Source organism: Urocitellus parryii, chromosome 13 (genome assembly GCF_045843805.1).
Source record: "Urocitellus parryii isolate mUroPar1 chromosome 13, mUroPar1.hap1, whole genome shotgun sequence".
Lineage (NCBI taxonomy): Eukaryota > Metazoa > Chordata > Mammalia > Rodentia > Sciuridae > Urocitellus > Urocitellus parryii.
Genome location: NC_135543.1, coordinates 48871164 through 48887136, shown reverse-complemented (window position 1 = coordinate 48887136; position 15973 = coordinate 48871164). Strand labels below are relative to the sequence as shown.

Sequence of the window (15973 nt, the reverse complement as noted above, 5' to 3'; positions counted from 1 at the left end):
AACAATTGTTTCCTTTTTCTTTGGGAAAAAAGATAAAGATAAGCAAGGCAACCAAAAAACAACTGAACAGTTTCATGGTCTTAATCTCATATAAAGGAACTATTTTTTTAGTTAGCTGGGTGCTTCAGGCAAGAAATATCTATTTTCAGGCAATCTTAGACACTGAAATATCTGAATAATTTGGGAACCAAACAACAGATTTAGCCCAACAAAGTTGTAGTCTAATAGCAATGAGTTTAAAAAAAAAAGTTCTTCTACCATTTATTTCTTTAAGGCCAAGAGAACTGCTTGACCATACAATGCTGATATCCTAATAATTCATTTCTTAATATGTAAAATGAAAGAAAAATAAAAGGTTGCTGACCCCAGGGAAGTCTACAGTCAATTATGGAATGGCATGCATTTTACTTTCAAAAAATTCTCAATCATGAAGAAATTTTGCCTACAGGGTACTTTTGGGAATATCTGTGTACATTTCTCGTTGTCACAAATACACAAAATCTTAAAATAAACTTTCTTAAATATGTACCAAAGGCTATAAAGGATGAAGAAATAAACTATAGGAACCAGAAGAATGTTATCTTAAATAGAAAATATTAAGATAGAGACAGAAAAAGGAACAAAATAGAAATTCTGGTGCTGACATGAAAAAGTAAACACAGCAGAAGGGAAGCGTGGCACCACAACTAGACCAACACATGCATTATGGGAGTTCACAGGGAGAGGAGAAAAAGCAGCAGAAAATATATTTGAAGAAATAATGGCCTCAAACCTCCCAAATCTGATAAAAGATGTGAATTTATATTCATATACAATGTAAATGAGGGTCAACCAAGGAAAATGCCAAAATATCCACATAAAAATGCATTATAATCAAATAGCAAAATCAAGCTGCCCTAACTCAAGGCCTTGAAGAAAGATCAGTAAACCTAACTGCGCACATAAATGTAAAAGCCAGTATTACAGTATTTTTGGTTTGTAACAGCTTTTTTCTCCTCACATATGATTTAAAAAACAAATGCATTATGCAATAATCATAAACTTAAGTTAATGAGCATACAATATAAAAAGATTTAAATTGTAACAATGACAATATATAGGGTAAGGACAATTTGTATAAAAGCCATTTTTGTATGATACTAAAAGTAAACTAGTATCAATTCAACCTAGACTGTTACCAATTTAGGGTTTTAAATGTAATCTCCATGTTGACCAACTTAAAAAACATACAGAAAAGGAAAAACACAAAAGGTAGTAATTAAACACTTAAGAAGCAAAAATAAAATACAGAAAATAGAAAAATAAAAGAAATATTTCCTTATCAGTATTCACTGTAAATTTAAACGAATTAAACTCACCAATTAAAAGGCTGAGATTGGCAGAATAAAATAAAAAATGATCCAAGAATATGCTCTTTACAGAGACTCACTTTAAATCAACAGACATAAATAGGTTGAAAGTGGAAAATACATTCCATGCAAAAGAGGAATGGCTAGGGTTAGGGATGGGGCTCAAGCAGTAGCGGCTCGCCTGGCATGCACGGGGCGCTGGGTTCAATCCTCAGCACCACAAAAAAATTTTAAAAAATAAAGATGTTGTGTCCACTGAAATTTAAAAATAAATATTAAAAAGTTCTCTCTCTCTCTCTCTTTAAAAAAAAAATTGGAACGGCTAAACTGACATCAAACAAAACAGATTTTAAATCAAAACTATTGAAAGAGGCAGAGAAAGACACCACACATTGATAAGAAAAAGCTTAATATATTAAGAAAATGTAACAATTATAAATATGAACAACACAGCTCCAAAGTATATGAAGGGAAAGCTGACATGAATTCAGGGAGAAAAAGAACACATAAAGACAAAAATCAATAAGAAAATACAAGATTTGAACAACCATAAACCAACTAGATATATAATAGATATACAGAACACAATTCACCCAACCAAAGTAGAATACATGTTTTCTCAAGAACACTTAAAAGACATTTTCCAGGAGTGACTATATATTAGGCCAAAAGGAAGTCTGAATAAATGTAAAAAGATTAAAATCACTTTTCCAATCACAATGGAATTAAACCAGAAGTCTAAAAATATTGTGGAACTGAAAATTTTCTCAAACCACTAAATGAGTGAAAGAACAAATCAGAGGGAGATTATAGAAAACTATTTTGATGAAAATGAAAATATCATGCCAAAACTTATGGGATTCAGTAAAAACAGTACACAAGAGAAAATTTCAGCTGTAAATGTCTATATTAAAAAACAAGAAAGATCTCAAACCATTAACTTGAAATTATAAAACTAGAAAAAAGTAAATAAATCTAGAGCTAGCAAAAAAAGATTATAGTACAGATAAAATAAAGAACGTAAAACCAATAACAAAAGTTAATAAAAAAATTAAAAGTGGTTCTTTAAAAAGCTAAAAATAAATGACAACCATTTTACTGAACTTAGGGGGAAAAAGACATGAACAATAAAAGTAAGGATAAAGATACTAATCATTTAGGAATAAGAAGTATTAAAGAAAGTACTATGAATGAGTATGTACCAACAAATTATAGATGAACTGGACAAATTCCTAAAAACACCATCAACTAAAACTTGCTAAAATAAAAGTTAGAAATTAGAAGAGACCCAAAACAAGTAAAGAGATTTTAAAAATAGTAAAAAAAATCTACAGTCTACACAACATAAAAAGTTCAACACTAGATGGCTTTACAACATCAACCCACCTCAAGCACTTCTAAAAAATAGAGGGAAAAGTTCCTAATAAATTCCACAAGATCAGCATTGTTGACACCAATAACAAAGACACCAAAACAAACAAAAGCCCACAGAGTAATACCTTTTATTAGCATAGATACAAAAAAAAAGTTGCAAATAGAAAACAGTGCCATATTCAAAGGATTAACATGTGATAAATACAGCCAATTTTATCATCAACTAAAAAAATTTTAAACAGAACTGTACTCTATGACTGAATGGGATTTACTACAAGGTACTTCACCACATCAATCAGTGCAATGTATCTGGTCCTCTATATAAACAGGTTGATTCAACCAAAAGAAGATTGAAAATAACCCTTAAAAAGAACTGTGTCTAAAGATGTTCAGACTTTTTTTTTTGTCATTATTCCCTAAAAGAATGGTATTACAACTATTTACTTATATGTTGAAAGATGTGTGTGAGTTCTATGCAATTACTGTGCCATTTAAAAAAAAATTTTTTTAATTACATTTGAACACAATGTCTTTATTTTGTTTGTTTGTTTATTTTTATGTGGTGTTGAAGATCGAACCCAGTGCCTCACATGTGAGAGGCAAGCTCCACTACAGAGCCACAACTACATACTGTGCCATTTTATATCAGGGACTTGAGTATTTTCAAATTTTGGTATCTGTTCAGGGTTCTCAAACCAATCCTCCATGGACACTAAGGACAACTATATTACAATAACAGAATAAAGGGAAGAAAAACACAATCATTCCACTTGATGCAGAAAAAGTATTTAACAAGTCTAAAATCCCACAACTACTATCATACTCAATGGTTAAAGATTAAAACCTTTCCCCATGATAAGGAAGGCAAGAAAGCCCATTTTCACCATTGCTATTTAACATTATACTTGAAGATCAAGTCTGAATAATTAGGTACGGGAAAAAAAGTGGTGGTGGGGGGGGGGACATCTAAACTGGAAATAAATAAGTTAAAACTACTCTATTCATAGATGACATGATCCTATACATAGAACATCCCAGGCCTGTCATGGTGGTACACACCTATAAATACTAGCGAATCAGAAGGTTGAGGCAAAGGAGCACAAATTCAAGGCCAGCCTTGGCAACTTAACAAGATCCTGTTTGAATAAGAAATAAAAAAAAGACTGGGGATAGGCTGGGGTTGTGGCTCAGAGGAAGAGTGCTCACTTAGTATGTGTGAGACACTGGGTTCGATCTTCAGCACCACATAACAATAAAATAAGGGTAACTGTGTCCACCTACAACTAAAACATAAATGTTATGGGATGTAATTCAGCGATAAAGCACCAGTAGGTTAAATCCATAATAGCAAAACAAAACAACAAAATTTTTGTGTGTCAAAGGACACTACCAATAGCTGAGTGTGGTGGTGCATGCCTGTAATCCCAGTGATTTAGGAGACTGAGGCAAGAGGATTGAAAGTTCAAAGTCAACCTCAGCAACTTAGTGAGTGAGACCCTGTGTCAAAATAAAACAATAATAAAAGGGGGTTGGGGAATGTGGCTCAATGGTTAAGTGTCCCTGGGTTCAATCCCAATACCGATGGGGGGGGAGGGAGAAAGGGGGAGAGAAACCCAGAGAATGGGAGAAAATATTTGCAAACCATGTATCTGATAAGGGATTAATATTCAGAATACATAAAGAACCCCTACAACTCAACAACAAAAACAAACAACCCAACTCAAAAATGGGCAAAAGACTTTCATAGAAATTTCTCAAGCAGATATGTGGATGGCGAATAAGCATATGAAAAGATGTTTAACATCCCCCTAGTCATTAGAAAAATGCAAATCAAAACCATAATGAGGGCTGAGTTGTAGCCCACTGGTAGAGCGCTTGCCTAACATGTGTGAGGCACTGGGTTCGATTCTCAGCACTACATATAAATAAATAAAAAGTCCATTGACAACTAAAAAATATTTTTAAAAAACCATAATGAGATACAATTATATTCTCATTAGGATGGTTATTATTAAAAGAAAATCATAGAAAAGCACAGTTGATGAAGATATGCAGAAACTGGACCTTAGTTCTTTATGTATTTTGCCCATGGGAGTATAAAATAGTGTGCTCTAACTGCATTATTTTATAGTGCTCATATTGTGCTTGTAGCATACCAAGTTATTTGGGTCTTTTCACTTCTTTTGTCTCCTATCTTTAAACTTACTCTCTGTCAATTCTTCAATTCTATCTCAAATGAGTGAATGACTAACTTTACAATCTTATACTTTGTGCCTCTAAATTAAGAGTGAACACAATCAAGAAACTCACAGGAAGTCTGCCAAAAATCAAGCATTTTGTACCCTGCTCCCATACGACTGAGGAACAAAAGAGTAAAACTAATTGGCATTATAACTTAGAGATGTGTAAGTGACAAAACTACTAAAATAACTATTATAAAAGAAAGCAGTCTTGCCAAATAAAATTGTATAGAGTCAAAAAGTTAAAAGGAATCATAGCTTACATAATTTTTTAAAAATTAGGTTAGTGAGGTCACTTCAAATAAAACTATTCTTGGTATTTTAGAGGTGGAAGGAAAAAAAAGGGTAGGAAGAGTAAGAACAGTAAGTTCTAGAGGCTTCAATATTTCTTTGTCTTTTTCAATAACTACAAAACAGGATCTACTGAGATTAGGAAAAGCTATCAAAATGTTTATTGCAAAACTGTATCAAACAATATATATTTTAAAAAGAAAATAATACTACTAATAAATTACATAACAAACAAATTCAAAGAAACTCTTCACAGTTCCTTTGATTTATCAGTGAAGTCATTGTTTTTTTTTTAAATAAAAGCATTTACGTTAGAATATACAGCAATATAATAAAATGTCATTGATTTTGTAGTCCCCCGATTCCATGAGACTATGAGCTCCACAAGTGAAAAAATTTTTGTTGGCATGATCACTGATGCTCTCCTAGTTCTTCAAATAACATAGTGCTCACCACGTAATAGGTGTTCAACAAATAATTTGTCAATTAAATTGCCTCCATTCCTAATTAATAATCCAGTTTTGAATCCATAAAATATACTGTATTTTTCAGAATTATTTATCGTATGGTTATCCTATGGTTATTTATGCATTTCCTAACTTCATTTGCAAAACAACTTAAGGCAATTCCAAAGATAATTTAAAAGGGGCCTAAAGAAAACTTTCTTCAGATTTATAATTGTATTTGTATACTCTGTTTTCTTAAACTTTGCTAAGAGAATAACTTGAATAAAAACAAAATTTTACAATGTAACCATTTGTTTTACTTCCTGCTCAACTTTATCTTGGAATATTTTCTCTTGCAGCCTGAAGATTATCCTGTCACATTTACTAATGAAGAGGAGGAAGTTCCTTATTTCTCAGCATAACTTTAATACATTTGCCCAAGGTCAAGGACTTCTTATAGCACTCAAGATAGCCAATCATTCAATGCCATTCTTTTTTGAAGTATAATTTCTTGATTTCCAGAAAAAATTATTTCCCTTTCTTCTTCTTAAGAGAATTTTATAGCTTTGCAAAATATATGGACTATACTTGGAAAATATTTAACTGCTTCTCTTAAAACATTTAACAACTGGAATATTGACTGACAAACCTATATGATCTATTTCTTCAAAGCTAACTAAATCCACTCCCTATCCCACCAAAGAATCCTCACTGTGTAAACTAATTAGGTAGTTCTTAAGACAAATACCTAACTTTTAAAATATATTTTTTGTAGTTGTAGATGGACAGAATGCCTTTATTTTATTTGTTTTATTTTTATATGGTGCTGAGGATTAAAACACAGTGCTTCACACATGCTAGTCAAGTGCTCTGCCACTAAGCTATAGCCCCAGCCCCAAATATCTAATTTTTTAACTGTTCTAAAACTACCTAGATGAGGACTGAGATTGTAGCTCAGTGGTAGCGTGCTTGCTTACGTAGCCGTGTAAGGCACTGGGCTCAATCCTTAGCATCATATATAAATAAAATAAAGGTACTGTGTCCACCTACAACTAAAAACATTTTTTTTAAAAAAACTACATAGGTGAGTTCACTCCCGTTATTACTGTTCACTGCTACTGATATAGCAGGAAGTTAGGGACTGCTATACACATATTATCCTTTTTCTGAAAAGTAAAAAGAACAAGAAAATTCTGAGGCTTCATAAGGATAAAAGATGAATTCTTGTCTTTCTAAATCTACAAAGATGACGAGAACCCTATTATACAACAATTTTGATTCAACTACCTTGTGCAAGGTTTTCTGCAAATAAACTTATAATTTTAACTTTATTTTAAAAAATAAGGAAATGTTCTAGATTAATTGAAAATTAACTTCCTTACACAGTACTCTTTTTTTTTTTTTTTTTTTTTTGCACCAGGGATTTAACTCAGGGGCAACTCAACCACTGAGCCACATCCCCAGCCTTATTCTGTATTTTATTTAGAGACAGGGTATCACTGAGTTGCTTAGTGCCTCATAGTTGCTGAGGCTAACTTTGAACTCATAATCCTCCTATCTTAGCCTCCAGAGCTGCTGGGATTACAGGTGTGTGCCACCTCGCCTAGCTACATTATTTTTATATCTTAATTGCAAGCTACCAAGACCCTGATGAAATCAAATATATCAATTTCCAATACCCTCATAAAATTAAATTCTAGTATTCAGTAATAATAAATTTCCTTATATTTTAAGTTTTAATAAAAATAACTTGCCCTTTCACAAGAAAACACATTTTAAAAGTCAAACAAATAACAATACTACTATTACTTGACTTAATTTACTTCCTCCACAAGGAAACAACAAAGATCAAATATCAAATTACAACTGCTGAGACCAAATTCATTCCACCTGTATTATTCATCTTGGTATCTTGAGTGGGACATGAGGGGAGGAGTTATACAATTTCCCCAAAATTATCAAATACTCTTGGTTTTTAGTAGATTAAGACAATTCCCATACAGAACAGGGATGTAGCATCAGATGTTACTTACAAATAGGAAATCTAATGTGCAAGAAAAAAATAACTTACTGTCTCGGAGTGTTTCCCAAGCCCACTGATCATTTTTGAAGAAGAGATGTCGTTTGATTTCTTCTACACCATTTCTTCCTAATCTCACTTCTCTGAAGAAAGAAGAAAAGTAATTAATTTTTGTTATTGTTGTTGATGGACCTTTATTTTTATTTATTTCTTTTTATGTAGTGCTGAGGATGGAACCCAGTGTTGATGGACCTTTATTTTTATTTATTTCTTTTTATGTAGTGCTGAGGATGGAACCCAGTGCCTCACGCATGCTAGCCAAGTGCTCTACCACTGAGCTGCAACCCCATCCCAAATATTTAACATCTTCTTATAACCTGTCTAGGTTTATCTGTAGACAGAATAATAAACCTGTGCAGATCTGTCACCTTGAAATTATATTTTTAGCATAATTTTCAGCCGAAATAAAGAATAAGCAGAAGACTGAGAACACTAAAGAAATCATTTAAAGAATACTAAGGGAAAATATACAAAAATATAGACTTGTTAATATTCCATGACTTTTGTACTGATACTGAGAATCCAGATGAATCATCGTCTTGCTTCAACGGCATGATGAATAAAATACAATGCATTTTCTTGACAGTTTTCTTCTTATGATTATAAAGTTATGCATTTTTCTTTGCAACCAAGAGTTTCTTTTACACAAAAAAATTCCAGAAAAACATTTTATATTTAAAATTTTATTTTCTAAACTATTCAATATTTCTGACCAATCAAAACCCAATGATTCTGTAGCAATTCCTGACATTGCTACAAAATTCAGAGCTTTAACTGGACAAGATATTCATTGCTGGCCTTGTTTTGGTGAGCATCAAAATTTTTAAAAATGTGCCTTTAGCTGAATTGGAAAGAGAAACTTAGCATGGTCTGTTCTCCAGTAGAATACTTATAAACAAACATGATACCTGAATTTCAATTTTTTTTTCATAAGTTAAAGAATAAATTATTTTAGATGTATGATATTGTCTCTAAGAAGCTGTCACTGACTCTTCCAGATTGGATTAGAGAACCTCTCTAGGACTTCCACAGTACTTACGTCATCGTAATTATCTTTCTGTACTATAAATGCCTGATTTGTTTGTGTAGTTGTGGCCCAGTGGTAGAATGCTCGCCTAGCACATATGTGGCCCTGGGTTCGATCCTCAAGGCTACATAAAAATAAATAAAATTTTTAAAAACGGTATTGTATCCAACTACAACTAAAAATAAATACTTTTTAAAAAATGAACTATTAGAAAAAATACTATGAATCTTGCTCATTTCTATATGACAATCCCCCCTAACGTAGTTTTTAAATAAAAATGTAAACTTTGAAAAGTCTACCTAATTTCACAGTCTAAAGGAAATAAGGAAATATAAGTTAGTTTTAATAAAAGTGACTTAATTTTAATGAAAATGAATCTTAAAATTGGAAGATATTTAAATCTGAAGCCACCCTATTATTTAAATTAATCCATAATCAAAATTAAATGCATTAAGTGTAATCTTATTACTAAGTTACTTGATTCATTTTTATATTTAAAAATAAACCACTACTGAGTGCTTGCCCAGTATATGTAAGGATCTGGGTTTGATTCCCAGCACTGCAAATAAACAGAATAAAATACAACAGAACAGAACAGAAACAAATACAAAGGAAATCACAGAAGTATACAAACTATGACATTTTTGTTTCAAAAACAAAGTACATTTATCTAATACTTGCTGAATATAGAAAACATAATGCCAATGACAATGTAGAGAAAAAAGGAGGTAGAAAATGTATATATGTATAGCTTTATGCTTTCTCTAGGTACCATCAAACAGAAAATTGGAAAATGCACCATCATTTTTATATAACTATAAGAAAACCAACTAAATAAATACATACCACTGATGTGAGATGCACTCTTGAGATGTTAAAATGTTAAGAGAAATTCTTAGACTCAACAAAATACACTGTCATTCTGATAATTAACCAAGTTAAAAAATTTAACAAACAATAAAAAGTTATCTGCTCTAGCCATCAGCAAAGACTACCCTATTATCCCAATGGCTTAAGTACAGAAAGTAAGTTGAAATCTAAAATAACAGAGTATATTATAAAATTACACCAGATTTCATTGTCATGAATGATTTTGGGAATGGGGGAATTTATATTTTATTAGTTCACATGTAGGAGCTTAGATATGATCTTACAAACTGAGCAGTAAGATTAGAATTCTTAAGAATTAACAGGAGTTCAATGTCAAGATTATTTACCTGTCAGTAAGGAAGGCACAAATGAGATTTTTTGCTTCTTTTGATATGTCATTATCATCAGGGAAAGTTAGTGAATTTTTATGGTTCATAATCTTACTGTAAGTTCCAACCAAAGAATCTGCATAAAAAGGTGTATCACCTGAAAAATTGATAAGGAACATAAAAGCAAAATAAAATACATTTCAAAAAAATCTATGTTAAAGGAAAAGAGTCAAAGTTCCCTTTTTAAATATGTGTTAAAAAGAAACACACATTCAGGCTGGGGCTGTAGCTCAGTGGCAGAGCGCTTGCCTAGCATGCGTGAGGCACTGGGTTTGATCCTCAGCATCACATAAAAATAAAAAACAAATTAAAAAAAAGCATACTGTCCATCTACAAATACAAAAAAAATTTTTTAAAAAGAAAATACACATTTATTATAATAAAAGAACACGAATTTGCTCTAATCCTTTAAATAGCTTTAAAAAACACATACAAAGCAGATTTTGGATCATGTTTATTTCCTATAAACAAAATCAACATTACTTAATATAACAAATATTAATTAGAAGAAGCCAAGCAGTGAGTTTTGGGATGAACTATATTAGGTACATAAAACCCTCATTACTCACCTACAAGCATTTCATACAAAAATACCCCAACTGACCACCAGTCACATTCTCGTCCATAATAACCATCACCACCTTGGGATTTTAATACTTCAGGGGAAATATAATCAGGTGTTCCAACTGCTGTATCACATCGTACCATACCTTCCTAAAAAAAAGTAGCAGGTCAAATTTTGAATTAGGATATTAAGTAAAGTGTCAATTATTTAAAATGACTTTCTTCTTAATATAACTGTAAAACTCTAAATCTTTGGGCTCCTAAATATTATATCAAAACAATTCAAACTTGAGAAAAACTAACACATAGCTGCTTAACCATCTATACAAAATACATGAACACTATATTCACACTATAACCATATGTACTACATAGCATATACACACACTCTACTCAGTAATTTTTATTTTAACACTGACTAGAAAAACATATTGCCACCAATTAATATTCCACCAGTTGTGCCTATATAATGATTTTATCTTAATTGGAGAAAACAAGCATATAAGCCAATAGATTGAAGGACTGAAAAATGAAGCACTTTATGACATAAATATCAATTTTACCTTTTTTAAAAAACTAAAAAGACTGTTTAAAATGCTTAAAAATGTGAATAAAACATACAAAAGTAGACTATACAAATATAAATGGGGAAGCATATGTATTGGGAAAGGACATAATAGCCTTGAGGACACTGAATATCTCCTACTCCAAAATTATTTGCTTTTTATTAATGCAACAAAATTATAACCAAATGTTCACACAAAAGTTATCATGTAGTGTTTCCTACTAACCAATATAAATTAACAGAGCTTCCTGACTACTTTTCTGTGGTAAATTAAGTAATATATACTCTTTCAACTGAAAAGAAAGTGGCATATTTGTTCTTTTGACTGTGTATATAAGTTATTTATTATATAAATAGTGAGAATGCATATAGTTTTAGACTGACTCCTAAAATAAGCAGCAAAATCTTTTCTACATGTTAACAGAAAGCAAATAAAACACTAAAAAGTAGACACATTCCTGAAATTCAATTTTTATGGAAGTTTAATTTTAACAATAGTGTAAGTACTTAGTGACATTTAAGCTAATGCCATTTCTAGTTACCAGCAGTGTATATAATAGAGTTGTTATGAAGGATTTAGTAAATCTGGCAATCCACATTTACCCTAAATAGACAGGAAAAATAAATCGCTAACAAGTTACCAATACAACATTGAAACCATGGTATTTAGTTCAACAAATTCAGGCACATCAATTCTGGGCAAGTCCAAATATGGTTGGTGAATTCTTATAGCATTTTCTAAAGAAGCTTTTACTTTGAATTAACAAAAATTAAAGTGTAATTAAGTAACCTTATTCATCTTCATACAAGTACCAAAATCTGCTAACTTCAAATGTCCAGATTTATCCAGCAGCATGTTATCAGGTTTCACATCCCTAAGGGAGGAAAAAAAAAAATAGCAGAATATTTCTGAAACAGATCAGACACTAGTGAAAATTATGAGGCAGTTATTTTAGGTCAAGTATTCTCAATCTATATAAGGCCAACTTTGATCTACATGTGTTCCCTATCCACATCTAGAAATTGAATTTTCATCAAGCAAACTCCTTTATATTTTAATGCCTTAAAAGAAAACGCACGCACACACACACACGCGCGGTAGAGCTTTGATTCTTCAATCATTTGAGAGAGATTAACCACCAAAAATATCACATTTGAAAATATAAAAGGTAATTGAAACATGTAAGATAGGTAAGTACATAAATAACACCAGGACAGTTTCTAAGTCATTTTCATTTTTCATCACTGACATGCAAATACAGCAGAGCAATTGGGATTCAGACAGTGTTTGCAAAAAAAATGATATTGTTCTAATGCATAAATAAGACCTATTAATCAAAAGAAAGTCAATTTATATTAAAAAATTAAAACCAAAGTAACACTCCAGCACATACTTTATTTTTTTTTTTTTTGGGGGGGGTGGGTACCAGGGATTAAACTCAGGGGCTTTCAACCACTGAGCCATATTCCCAGCCCTATTTTGTATTTTATTTAGAGACAGGGTCTCATTGAGTTGCTTTAGTGCCTCACTGTTGCTGATGCTGGCTTTGAACTGCCTCAGCCTCCCAGGCCATTAGGCTTACAGGCATGAACCACCACACCTGGCTCAGTGCTTACTTTAGAAAACAATTATTACTTTTCAAAATACCATTTAAAAACTATGTAATCAGATATAGTATATATACATATAAACATAAAATATACAAATAAATATATAAAAGCTATAAAATCAGATATATAATGATGATATTAAAGAATACATTCATATCAACGTTAAACTAAATACTAAAACTATCATTTCTAAATGTCACTCATGTCACATGGGAAGAGACTAAGTAAATTTAGAGTAGAAAATATTAATCAAATAAATCAAAGTTTCAGTTCTTTTTATCTACTCCCTTTAGCAAATGAAAGATTTAAAGCATTTTTATCTTTACCTATGAATAAAACCCATGGAATGGATTGCATCCAATGCAAGAACCACTTCTGCAGTATAGAATCGTGCCCACTTTTCAGGCACATCATAGTTGCTCATTAAGTTTACAAGATCTCCACCAGGCATATATTCCATCACCATGTAGAGATATCGATCATCTTGGAATGCATAAAAAAGCTATAAAATGCAAAAAACAAATTCCTTAGAATGAAGTAAGATTGTTTCATTAAAAAACAAAATACTAATGTTAATATTCAAGTAAAATAAATTACAGAACAGTTATAAGTACAATTTAAAAAAAGACAAATGCCTCACAGTCTGCTATATATTCAAAAGAACTATAAACCTTTTTCTGAAGAGTTAAGTCACCTTTTCCTTCATAACTTTCTTTACTCTGAATTTTTTATATAATATTTTTTTATTTATAATAGTTTCAATAGAGAATATACAAATCTCTTAAGCAAAGAAATATAGTACCTCTTATTTAACTTGTGCATTAGTGAACTGTACTATTAAATTTATATCAACACCACAATTCTCTAAGAAGTCTTTGATAAATCAAGCTACAATTTCAGCTGTTCCTTATTAGCAGCTTGGCTCTGGCAATCTGTGACCACAATTTCTTCTAGAAGATATAAAGAACTAATAAACCTTTCTTGACTTTCATACCTTGCGTTCAGTCAACATCTGGATACCTGGCAGTTAAATAATTAACAAATGTTCAGTGAACAAAATTATGAATTAATCTACAACTTGTGGGTACACCTAATAGCAATTATATTCCTGGACTGTTAAAAAATGATTGACTATAGGAAGCACTTAGTGTTGTACAACAGATGCTCAATACGTGATAGCAGTTGGTAGAAGTAATAGTAACAGTTAACAAAGAAATAGGAAAACAGCAGCAGCAAAAGATTAATGAGGAAAAGTAAAATCCATTAATAAGAAACTTGCTAGAATATTAGGCATAAATGTATTAGGTGGCCACATAAATTATGTGAAGTAAAAAGAGCAAATTTTTAAAAGAGCACCTTCACTAAATACTAGAAATTTAGAATAAAATAAGCTCTAGAGAAAATAATACCTAATATACCTAGCTGTTTAAGATCTTCATATTTCCTTTTTTTAAAGGTATTTAATGATTTTAATTATAGATTTATTTTAATTTTAAGAATATATTTGGGAGAGGCATGAGAAACTAAGTGGCATTTCATGACTATTCAAGATTAAAGTATACAATAAGAGAATCTTATGTTTGCCAAAAACAAACAAACAAACAAAAAAAAACTCTTAAATTTCAGGGTGGGGTTGTGGCTCCATAGTAGAGCGCTTGCCTGGCATGTGACAGGACCTGGGCTCCATCCTTAGCACCCCATATAAATACACAAGTAAAACAAAGATCCATCGACAACGAAAAATAAATAAATAAATAAGATTTGAATTTCAATATTAAAGTATCTATTTAAAGTATAATATACTTTCCTCAAATCAAAGCAGTTATTCAAATTCTAAAGAAACCATTATTTTGCCTTGGTCTTTCTAGAGATGATTCAACTAAATTAAATTTTATGATTTAAATAACAACAACAATATATTAGTCAATTCTATAATTGTAAAAAAAAACTACTACTGTTCTATAAAATAAATTTCTCAGATATGTTTAGTTATAAACTAGAGCAGCAATAATCAAACAGTAGCAACATCATACCTGAACAACCCAAGGACTGTTAGCAAAAGCCATGATGTCCCTTTCTTCCCAGAAAAAAGCAGAATCAGATCTCTTAATCATTTCAAATTTGCTGAGAAGCTTCATAGCATATACCTTCCTCGTAGATTTATGCCTTACCTTTAAAATTGAAAATAACAAACTTTTTTTGAATACTTAAAATTCAATGTTTCACAGAATATTTAATATTTTAAAAATAATTTATTATTTAGCATTATTTCAGCTATTTTTATTTCTTCTATTCTGCCGAATTATCCCAATCAGCTAATGACAAGGCTTTAATTACCAGAAGTAAGTAATGTTAGAAAAACTTTATTCCTTATAGCACAGCATATTTGCTATGTATGCTACTTTATAAAGTTTACTACTCCATAGTATTTTAGATAGTCTAATATTAGAGCAAAAATTTCTCTTCTTATGCTTGAGATCTTTTTGTTACACATGGATGCTCGGGGAGAACATTTTCGACTTACTGCTAGACTTAGTTCAAGGCTTAGGCAAGAATCATTAGAACAATTTAAAGCAAGAATTCTGTAAAATTAATATTTTCCCAAATATACATGTTAAACACACAGGATTTTTTTTATTTAAAAAAGTTCTCTATAAAAATCTCATTAAAATAACCTACCAATTGAACTTCTCCAAATGCACCTCTACCAATCACCTTCACTACTTCATAATCTTCAGCTTTCATTCGTAAATCTCTAATTTTATTTATTGTGTCTTTATCTGTATGAAAAGAAAAGTATATAATTTTAAGTCACTAATGCATTATAACTAAACATCACTTATAATACAATTCTTGAGGGAAAAAAAACGAAAAACAAAAATTTCATAGAATGTTTAATGTGGTAAGATTTCTTTCCAAAATAATTTCTGGAATTGCTCCACTATACTAATTAAAAGTTTTTATTAAAATCTGACAATAGAGCTGGCCATGGTGGTGCACACTTTAATTCTAGCTACTTCAGAGGCTGAGGCAAAAGGATCACAAGTCTGAAGCCACCACTGGCAACTTAGCAAGACCCTACTTCAAAATAAAACACATAAAGGGCTGGAGATGTAGCTCAGTGGTATAGCATTACTGAGTTCAATCCCGAGTATCACACACACAAA

The 15973-nt window shown here is 31.2% G+C and overlaps 1 protein-coding gene across 3 annotated transcripts in view; it reads right to left on the bottom strand.

The window, feature by feature from the left end:
* Rock1 (Rho associated coiled-coil containing protein kinase 1) overlaps positions 1 to 15973 on the bottom strand; it is a 148596-nt gene that overhangs the window by 80673 nt on the left and 51950 nt on the right. For all 3 annotated transcript variants that reach the window (XR_013342362.1, XM_077792264.1, XM_077792263.1), the window contains exons 3-9: positions 15486 to 15586; positions 14840 to 14977; positions 13133 to 13308; positions 11986 to 12070; positions 10636 to 10780; positions 10025 to 10163; positions 7772 to 7863 (exon numbers count right to left, since the gene is read on the bottom strand). Coding sequence is in view for 2 of the 3 variants with exons in the window: in XM_077792264.1 (XP_077648390.1) it covers positions 7772 to 7863; positions 10025 to 10163; positions 10636 to 10780; positions 11986 to 12070; positions 13133 to 13308; positions 14840 to 14977; positions 15486 to 15586 (876 nt within the window). In the remaining variant the exon portion in view is untranslated. The remainder of the gene's footprint in view (positions 1 to 7771; positions 7864 to 10024; positions 10164 to 10635; positions 10781 to 11985; positions 12071 to 13132; positions 13309 to 14839; positions 14978 to 15485; positions 15587 to 15973) is intronic.